The sequence below is a fragment of the Diplotaxodon limnothrissa genome, linkage group LG14 (assembly GCF_057381915.1).
Source record: "Diplotaxodon limnothrissa isolate DT_005_m linkage group LG14, D_limnothrissa_male_GT1.1, whole genome shotgun sequence".
Taxonomy (NCBI): domain Eukaryota; kingdom Metazoa; phylum Chordata; class Actinopteri; order Cichliformes; family Cichlidae; genus Diplotaxodon; species Diplotaxodon limnothrissa.
Window position 1 is genome coordinate 992,554 of NC_140609.1, and position 10,041 is coordinate 1,002,594.

Consider the following 10,041-nt stretch of genomic DNA (forward strand, 5'->3'; position numbering starts at 1 on the left):
TTGTCCACGTGGCTGAGAGTGGTGTGTAGGACGTGGGCGATGGCATCCTCTTTTCTCTTTGCCCTCACGCCCATCTGCTCACATCAGCCTTTCTTCCTGTTAAAAGGCTGTTTATCCTTCCCTCATACCCTTCCTCCCCAAAGTGCTCACGGGGGTCGTTTGGGCTTTCTCCAGAATACTGTAGGGCATTTACCTTACAGTATAAAGAGTCTTAAGGTGACTGTCAGTGTGTTTTGAAGCTATATAAATAAACCTGAACAGAAGGGAAGCATCACAATTGCTTCATTCCCAGTAAATCCAGACAACCTCTGCATTCAAGCACCACACTTAGCCGGGTCGTACAAATGGCAGTAGCCTGCAGTTTAATAACAGTTACAGCCTGAAGTTACAGGAACCTTCAGGGTACAATGATTAAGATGCAGCATGTTCACACATTATGAAAAAACAAAATCCTCAGAATATACGCCCTCAAAGCCATTATCCTTGCTTTGGTATACGCTCTTTAACTCCAGCCTTATAAGTTAAGCTATGCTTTGTGATCACGTCCACACCGTACGGGAAATAGTGGTAAAAAAAAGAAATCGTGCTATTCTACAGTCAGACTGGACCTTTGGCAGAATGAGGCCACCAACAGGTTAAAGTGCCCCTGTGTGCCCCCTGTCTGGCTTTTCTGTTCACGTGGTTTTCAAAATGAACCTCATCACTCTTTTTTCTGTGGCTCATCTATGTCACTATGTGACACCTGGAGCGAGTTCAAATGAGAAGCCTTGCATTCCCCTCAGCCACCTGAGCCTCTCCCCTTCAGTGCCAGCAAAGTGTGCAGTTGATGTGGCTAAGCTTTGCTGTCTTACAGATAAATGTGTTGGTTAACAGATACGAGGGTACAGTCATATTTCTTGATGTATATATTGTCGGATATGCTCAGATGCTTGGAGTAATTAAGAAATGGTTTTACCACATTGTTCATCGAGTAGCTCCGACTCCGCGGTTTAGAGCATTTCAGCACTGTCTCACTTTCATCACACCCAGATGCTTTTGAAGGGTCTCACAGAGACAGCAGCCAACACAGCGTGTTTCCAACTGAGGGTGAAATGAAGAGCTGAGCACAAAGTGCAAGGGTACAGGGAATGAGCACAACAGGGACACTTTAAAATTTGAATATTTTTAGCAAATTGACATTGAAATTTTCTTGGAAAAACCTCCCCAAGAATTTACAGCAGTGTTGAGTTCATCAGTGTCTGTAAAATCGTCTGAATCTTCTGAATTCAGTCAGTAGGCCCTCCGAATCTCATAGGGCGACCAGGCGCTCACCCCCTCTTCCTTAGCCCAGGAGGAATGAGCTTCGGCGCCGGGGGTTAGGCTGCCGTGGCCGTCGGCCGCCTCCTCCGTCACCATCTTGGTCACCAGATCTGTGACGGGGCTGCTCATGTAGGGAGGGCAGGGGAAGGAGGAGGAGGAGGGTGTGGTGGGGTAAGTGCTGGTGGAGGTTAAAGGGTGATAGTGGACATCCTCCAGAGAGTGCAGAGTGTAGGGCTGGCTGCTGGAGACGGGGCCCAGGGAGGAGCTTCGGCTCGGAGAGCGGTACTGGGAGGGGCTCCCTGGAGGTTCGGGGCTGGGCATGGAGGGTGGGACGCTGACGGAGGCCAGGTTGTCCTGACACAGAGCCTCCACCTGAGATACTGGCTCAGACTGCTCCCACGAGTCTCTCTGCAGCAGGAAGACAGCAGAGGAAAGGATGAATCAGTCATTTATTTCCTCATCAGATAGTGCAAAGTCCCCAACATCACAGCAGACCTTTTGTAACGAGAGCATTTCCTGTAGTGTCGCATTATTTCCTTCACTACGTTTGTTTCACTTCCCTGCCCTGCGAGCACATCTGAAAGCCTCTGCGGACATGCAACCTCGACCACTCTAGAACTCGGACTTTAAATGGATCTCAGTAACTGAAGTGTATTTGTGATCTATCCATGAATACAGTTTTGGTTTTGGCTTTTCTAGAATCCTCTGTGCAGTCCGGTCGAGGCACACCGCCCACCCTGTCCAATGGTGTGCAAAAATGTAACATCAGAGCACAAACTGCAAATGTGGCTGAACGAGGAGCATGTCTGTTTTTCACTCTAAAAACTTCCATACACGCCATCAGTGCAGTTAGGATGACGACCAGGCAGGCGTACTATGAAGGTCATCGGTGCCACGCCGCCTCTGTGACTGCTGCTAAAAGTTTGACTTTAGGGCCCAAATAGCTCTGCAAGATTATCAATAATTCCACTTATTAAATGTCCTTGTTAGTCTTGTTATATTTTAGAGTTTTCTTTAAACAGCAGTGCACAGCTAGCATAACTGTCCTGTGCTGAATGCTCTTGGCTCTAGCTGTGCAGTCAGTGACCAGTCAAACAAAAACGTCACATAAAAAATGAACTTTTTTCATCTCGAACTGCGGTGGAAAGATTGCTCATTTAAAAATGCTCCACTACGAGAAGAACGTCCTTCACTGTACTCGAGTACTCTCAGCTGAAGTGTCAAAGCTGGCCCTGTAGAGCAGCAGTTCCTAACCCCGACCCCGGTGAACACATAAATCTCAGGGGGTCGACACAAACAACGATAAAAGGAAAAGAATTTTGCATATGGAAAATTAGTCGGCCAACAGTTATTTAAAGTGAAAGCATGAAGTGACTCACAGCCCAGACACTAACAGAGCCTAATGTTGATCACAGAGCATTCTCTTTAACAACGTCGCACCTGCTGTGTGGACTGGATTTAAAAAATGTAATCTCACTAGTGACTAAAGTAACTAAATTAAATCCAAATCCAAATGCATGAAATAACCAATAGAACTTGGTTCTTTCGGTTCCTCTTGTCTCAGCGTGTTCCTGCTCTTCACTGCAGCTTGGTATCGTTGAAATCCTCGAGCTCTGAGTCTTCTTACACTCAGCAGCATCGTGTCCCTCGCCATGTTAATAGATTAGCTTGTCAGAACAAAGTTACTGATTTTTCTTCAAAACAGAGAAAATTTTTCACACTGAACATAAGTGGAGCTGATGGGAAATCAGTCTGCACTGACAAAGTTGATCTGAAGCTAATATGAGACTACGGAGGTCTCAGTTTGGCAAATAAAGCAGACAGCTTCTAAACTTTCCTCTTTCAGCTGTGAAGGAAGAACAACAGGAACTTTGTACTGAAAATACCAGGCATGCAGAGACTATGATCAGAGCTGCGTACACGCAGAGCCCTGCAGGAACATTTGTAGCTGTCGGTCAGCTGGCTGACACTTGAAAAATGTGAACATCACGCAGAGTATATGTTTATGTTTCACAGTAACTAAAAAGGTACGCTGAACTTCTGTGTTGCCGTTTTTAAATCCACGAAGGTTATTCTGAACATGCGCTTTGTTTTGTCAGCGTGCCACCGTCACTCTGATTCATACCAGAAACAGATGCGAGGACTCTCCTCCGAAGGGCGGCAGCAGGGAGGACAGTGCTGACGAGGGCAGGAAGGACCCGCCGGAGCTGGAGAAGGTGGCGGCGCTGCGGTAGTCACCAAAGGTTTCTGGGTAGTAGCTGTCTATGAGCGAGGAGTAGCTGCTCATGGTGGAGGGCTCACAGCCTAGAGGCTTACCCCCAAGGGTGGAGGAATAGACATCAGGGGAGAACTGCTTGGTGGATGGGCAGAAATCTGAGTCAGAGATGAAGGAACGTCCTCTTATGCCATAGTAGCTGGGCAGCATGTGGGCACCTGAAGTGGAGAAGCAGAAATGCCTTTATCATTGTTACTCAGTGACTCCAGACACCCTGCTCTGTCTCAGGGGGCAGACTCGGTCAGAGGACGCTCACCTGGCATCTGGACGAATGATGGCGGAGTGGTTGATCCTCCCTGCAGAAACAGAGACATTCCAGGTTTTACTTATATATGAATTATGGAGTTCCACCGATACTTGTCTTCTTTGTTGAAAACGGTTCCTGTGGTCTAGCAGTTAACACTGTTACAGCAACACTTTTGTCTTAGAAGCAAATGCTGTTGTTTCTAAACAGATGTTTGTTGGCCCTAAAACATATCAGCTGACAAAAAAACAAAACAAACCCAGACATGTCACGGGATGATGAGTGAAGAAGGAAGGATGAAACATCATCCTACAACACAAATGTGTATTTGGTCTTGAGTTTCTCTGGTGCTAAGGGCGATTGCTCAGATCAGCCTTGTATGAATTTGCAGCTGGACCAAAACCACATAAATGCTTCTATTTATAACCCGTCTCCACGTGATATGTAAGATGCAGCCTGAGATAGACGCTGGACATCATGTTTGCAGGGATCAGTCACTGGCTTAATGTTTAAGCCCTTACTGTAAGCCTGAGTCAATAACTGCTCTTCAACAGGGAAACGGCCTCTTGAGTTTGTACGGATACAAAGTGTCAGCAGCAGAGCACAGCGAGGCAGGAAGACCAGCAAACCTAGAGTAATGGATGACAACTCTTGAAATTAAGTCAATGCCACCAATATTACAGAGCACTTTGTAAAGGTCCTCAAATTTAAACTCCAAACAAATTTCACACTCATTATTCGGACAGACAGACCTTTACTTTTAGTTTGACCTAACTGTGGTATTACCAGCATGAAACATGCTAACAGCCCCTTTCATCCATAAGTCCACACTTGTGACAACCCCAACCGTAAGCCCAACCCAGAGTGTGTAGTTTGTGTTCCCGCCTTTGTCCAAAGCACAGAGTTAGGCCAAAAAGTAGTTTTTATTATAGACGAGACCTTTGAGGGAGCAAAATAAGAATCGTAAGAATCAACAAAGCTGCAAACACAGTCAGATCTCTTACTCGCTGCGTAACATTAAAGGACTCACACACTGTTGGTCATTCACCACAGAGCACTAATGTGAAATATTACATAAGTGTTTATCTGACAGGATTTCAAAGTCTGGAGTCACGCTGCTGATGGACCTGCATCACTGGTCTCCAGTGTTCACCATGTATGACGCGGCCCTGTTTGCTGTGTCATCTTTGGTACGCTTGTCACTGGAGGCTCAGAGAACCCGGTTGCCTCTGGATGTTGTTGACCACACAGCACTGCAGTTTGTTTCTGCTCTAAAAGCAGACACAGATTCGTGTCAGAGAGTTGCAGCGCAGGGACACAGAGGACAAGGTTTGGCAGGATCTCTGGTTTGCATATTGCTAACATGAAAGAGTTGATATTAAGCCCATGTCGGCTGGGACGCACGCAAATTTTGAGGGTTAAATTTGAATGTGATTTGCCAGTGCCAAGACTTCCTCATGTGGCCCAGGTATGGCTCAGTGCATCTCTGAAGGCTGCCTATGGAAATCAGCTCGCTCAAGCTCAGACAGTCAGGTAGTGTGCGTATTTGTGCCGTGGCGTTGACTAACGATAGATTTATTTAGCTTTGTTTCGCAGAAAAGCTCTTCCTTCCTATGCAAAATATGTTACACAATGATATTTTTAAAACAGCCCATTTCATATTTTTAAAATCGAACACGCACAACTGTTTTGTGTAAATTTTCCTACTTTAAACAGAAACTTGATCCATATTTCTTCCTGGCTCATTGTTTGCTTTTTATCCAGCATGTTGCACTGTGTTGTAGCATCTCCTGCATGTTGTTCGTGCAACACACACACACAAAGAGTGAGTTTGTGTTGTTTGTTAGCATTAGCGCTTTCACCCCGGTACACCTCGCGATGTCTCTTCAGCATCATGTCACACTTTGATTTGTTCCCAGGCTCATTTATGTAATAGCAACATGTCTGGACACGCTAGCTCGACAGAACATGTCAGAAAAGAGAAGCTGCTGATGTGAAATGGTGTAAGAGCTTTATAGTTTCTGTCTGGCTGTCCCAACATGAGGAGACTGTGGTCAGAGTTTGCTCTTATCTTTCAATGGCCTTTTATTCCCAGGTAAAAGGCAGCGCAAGCCAACACAAGGGCGGGAATGGCTTTAGTTACTGTGTGCCTCTGTGCATTATTAGCTCTACAACCATCATTTATAAACACACAGTAAAGCCCACACTGAAAGCAGACTGTAGACCTGCAGACAATGGCCTGTCATACTGCCTCCATGCTGTATTCTTTTGGCCCAATGATTGCATAATACCACATTTGACCATGAAAACAGAACGCAGAGGTAGCAACTAAGATTCTTTTACACGCCTCGTTGTCTCCAAAGGAGACTATTGTTTGACATGCTTTGGTATATTGTACATGCTAACATAACATGTAACAATAAGCTATAGAGTCCACAGTTAAATAAAGTTTGTGGGATTAAAGGCCAACTGCTCCCAAGCAACTGTTTCTCAGGGACTACACACTGACCACGTCCTATTACCTGAGCCGGCAGTTAGCCACAGGTAATGGACAACTATTGGAATAAATTGTTAACCAAGAGTGATGGATTAAAATTCATAAATGAATGAGAAAAATGCTTAAATCGAACATGGACAGCTAAGGAGCGCTAAGGCTAACAGATAAATATTGTAACAAAAAGTAGCCAAACGTTAGTTTAAAGAGACGACGTATGGAGATTTGGTGGATTATTGGTTATCTAAAGAACGGTTGCTCAGCTGTATTAAACGAAACAAAGGTGTGTTGAACGTTTTCCCATCAGACAACTTATGTTTGAAATGATTTATTACCATCACCATCAAGGAAGTCATAAAACTCATCACTCTCCACAAGTATGCTATTGTGCATATAAGTGATGAGTAAATGTGGCCTACGGGTGGATGCTGGAGTGGCTGTGAGAGTGGGGGAGCTTAAAGACGAGGCCAGAACGAAGAGCGTTTGATAGACGTGAGCAGAGCGAGCCATGTTACACATGTGTGTGTTAGTCCCCATAGGGAACTAGTTCCTCTGCATTTAACCCATTCACCCAGTGAAGCAGTGGGCAGCCACCAACGCAGCGCCCGGGGAGCGGCATGTAGGGACGGTACCTTGCTCAGGGGTACCTCAGGGCAGCCGTTCAGTGGAGTCGAACCCCCGACCTTCCGATCATGGGGCCACCACTCTACCTACTGAGCTATCCCTGCCCCTGTGTGTGACGTGCACAGCTCACGTCGCCTGCAGGCTTCGCTCGATTCAGTTTGGAATATCAAAAAAGCGAAAATGCTGACGGACTGAAAAAACAATTGGAATGATGCCACAGGTGTTAGCTTGTTATTCAAATTTAAGGGAAGTAATAAAAGCAAGAAGATAGCTTCTGGAGCTCCCGTCGATTCACCGAGCCCTGACAAAAGCGTACAGTCTGTCACACTTGTGTGCGGTAGCCACACAGCTTGGATGTGGAGCTCGTTAGATTAAGGTCGTCTGTTTCTGAGACGATGCCCAATCTCGCAGAGCTGCTCTTCACCACTTTTTAATAACAGCTTTGATTTGTTTTGATTACTTTGTTCCCATTTTCAGTTTTGATTGAAAATTAGTTGACGTTAAATAAAATCCAGACTATTCCTCGCCTTCTTCTGCTGTCACAGGACGTCTGCAACACAATCTAAACAGCATCTCGGCTCTGATTAAGACGAAATAGTTCTGTTAGTTTCTTGTTGTTGTTAACGACCTGTCCTTCAGCATCAAATGAAGCTAAACTTTTAATCTTTTATGGCAGCTCTGCCTCCACACAAAGAGTTTAAGAACCAGCGACAGAGTGAATTTCTGTCTGTGATAATGTCAGCCTACGTGCTAGGAATTTACCCCACCCCCACCCACACACAAAAGTACACCTGTGCCAAAAATGTTATAATGAGCACCGCACTGCAGCAGATAGAGGAAACGTCTGCTGGCATCTTCCAATGTTGTCTGACATAATTCCTCCATTGCTCGAGCCATCAGCGAGTGTATGGCGTGGACGTGCCAGCACAGAAAACAAACAGTGTCCTGTAAAAGCCTTTTGACAGGCGGTTTGTGGAAAATAAAAAGGCAGTCTTGCGTGTGCGAGCAGGCGTCTAAAGCACAGAAGCACAGCCTGATTTCTCTGTGTGCATGTGTGTGAGAAAGTGTGTGTCTGAGACAACAATAGGAGGTTTGTCTGTGGCCTGATCACGGCGCAGGACAATATCGGCTGGCAGGTGTGCACGGATCAAACTTTGCATAGACAGTCTCCTGCACGGGCCCTTTCTTCTGTTTCTCTGTGCTACCTGTCCACCTCAAATCCCCCCGCCCTGCCTCCACCTTTTTGTGGATTTTTTTGGGAGATCATGGCCTACAGCATTGCAGGCATTGTATTAGCGCTCCTTTGTGAGGTTAGGATGAGTTTTTGTGCTCCGTGTCTCTTTCTACACGCACAGTGCTCGGCTATTTACAGAATGGCTTTGCAAGCGAGGTACAGGTGGTCAAAGGATCCACCGTGGATCGTTAGCGCACAAAAACGAGCCTCAATGTAAACAAGAGGAGTTTTTTTGTTTTTAGAAAACCTCCCAGTCGCTAAGAGAAGGTCAGCTGTGCCGTTTGGCTTGATAGAGGAAAGTAAAGCAGGGAGAGACAGGCGGTTTAGAAGACGTGGTGCTCACGCTGTATCTGGGTCCGTTTGTCTGCCGGGACCTCTTCTCTGCCAGCAGGTCTTTGACCGTGTGCTTCACTCGGACGCCCTGGTACACTCTCTTAGAATATTCTGCAGACAGACAGAGCACAGACATGAGTGATGCAGCTCAACTTGTAACATGACGTCATACAAATTTTCATCCATTCCCACAAATGTGTGGTCATTTGAATGCTTCACAGTTTTATGCATATAGGCGAATGACTCTTTGGGATTGGTGTGTAAATGTCATGGAAATTGCCTTTGGTTTGGTCAATGCAAATGGACTTCTAAAAAGAGGCAATTAACTACAAACTCTTGCCAAAACCTCATCATAAGCAAACACTCCAGAGGGCTTAGGTGGTACGGAGGAACGACTACACTGCAAAGAAGCGCCACGACTGAATAGGCAGGCGATGCCAGCGAGCATCATGGCGGCACATCGTGTCATATATTAAATAGTCCTCTACAAATCTCACGTGTGTGTTGGTGTGATTTGGTCACATTCCTGGGAAGCAGAGGTAGAAACTCAATGAAAATGCAAACTTTACTATGCAAACGGAAATTGCATGCAAAAATCTTTATGTAAAAGACCCCAGCTTTTTGAATGGATCCTTTAGATAAGGCCCAACTTTGCACAAACGTGAGATTCTTGAAAATATCAACTCTTCTTTGGAGGAGGTTGTTTTTTCCTTTTTAGAAATGACCTTAAAATGTTCAGAAATGACCTCCTCGTGTCAACATCTGTAGAGTTTTCTTAAAACTAGACATTTAGTCCTCATTGATACGTGTCACACACGAGCAGCTTCATCAATATCAGCGCAGGAAACTTTTTGAAGAAACTTTTCCCACTCAAATAAAAGCCTCCGTCACGATCTCACACAAAACCAGACAAACCCTTAAAAAACCCGACATACACTGTAAAAGTAAAACCAAACATTTTTCAATATTTCCATTATGTATAAAACAGCATAATAATAGCACACTTACCTGTGTCCATGATGCTGTTGATGCGCACACACACAGAGGCCTTTCTGTTCTCCCCCTGCTGTATTTGCCTGTAGTAGCTAGATCCAGGAGTGCAGCACCATACTGAGTGGCGTGCTGCAATAGGAGCTTTAATCAGGCTGTGAGGAGGGCAGGGACACATGGAACATGCCACCTCACACTGCAACCATGAGGAGGCAGCTTTTCAAAATGACCTTTATCTATTTGTTTAAATGCAAATGTTTGGTGGGGACGTTTTTTAGACTATTTGCATCTGCAGTCAAGATTAGGGTCAGGAAGCATCAGGAGCATGGGAGTGAGAGAGGCTGTAAAGCAGCTCAGTCGCTCCTCCCCTCAGCCATTTGTCATCAGCACAGTTCCAGAGGATACGTTGTTTCCATATTTTCTTTTTGCTGCTCTTCATTTCTAGCTGCAGGTGTGTGATGCAATCCTGCGATGTCCACCTGCTGATAAATGGTTGGGGCTCCCTGAGACAAATAACTGAAAAATAATGGCACCTTTTTGTGTGAAGC

At 45.4% G+C, this 10,041-nt stretch overlaps 1 protein-coding gene across 1 annotated transcript; it reads right to left on the reverse strand.

The window, feature by feature from the left end:
• Window positions 1–1,269: 1,269 nt before the first annotated feature.
• pou2af2a (POU class 2 homeobox associating factor 2a) lies at window positions 1,270–9,671 on the reverse strand. Its single transcript, XM_085371598.1, has 5 exons — window positions 9,512–9,671; window positions 8,514–8,614; window positions 3,831–3,870; window positions 3,425–3,732; window positions 1,270–1,707 (listed from the first exon to the last, which is right to left on the reverse strand). The coding sequence occupies exons 1-5, from the start codon at window positions 9,669–9,671 to the stop codon at window positions 1,270–1,272; spliced, it is 1,047 nt and encodes a 348-aa protein (XP_085227724.1).
• Window positions 9,672–10,041: the final 370 nt, after the last annotated feature.

Excerpts from the sequence above, each read along its gene's own strand:
- pou2af2a (XM_085371598.1), bottom strand. The coding sequence starts at position 9,671 with ATGTGTCCCTGCCCTCCTCACAGCCTGATTAAAGCTCCTATTGCAGCA. Across the intron at positions 8,615-9,511 it reads CAACAGCATCATGGACACAG|AATATTCTAAGAGAGTGTAC; the intron begins GTAAGTGTGCTA and ends GTCTGTCTGCAG. Across the intron at positions 3,733-3,830 it reads ATCATTCGTCCAGATGCCAG|GTGCCCACATGCTGCCCAGC; the intron begins GTGAGCGTCCTC and ends TCTCCACTTCAG.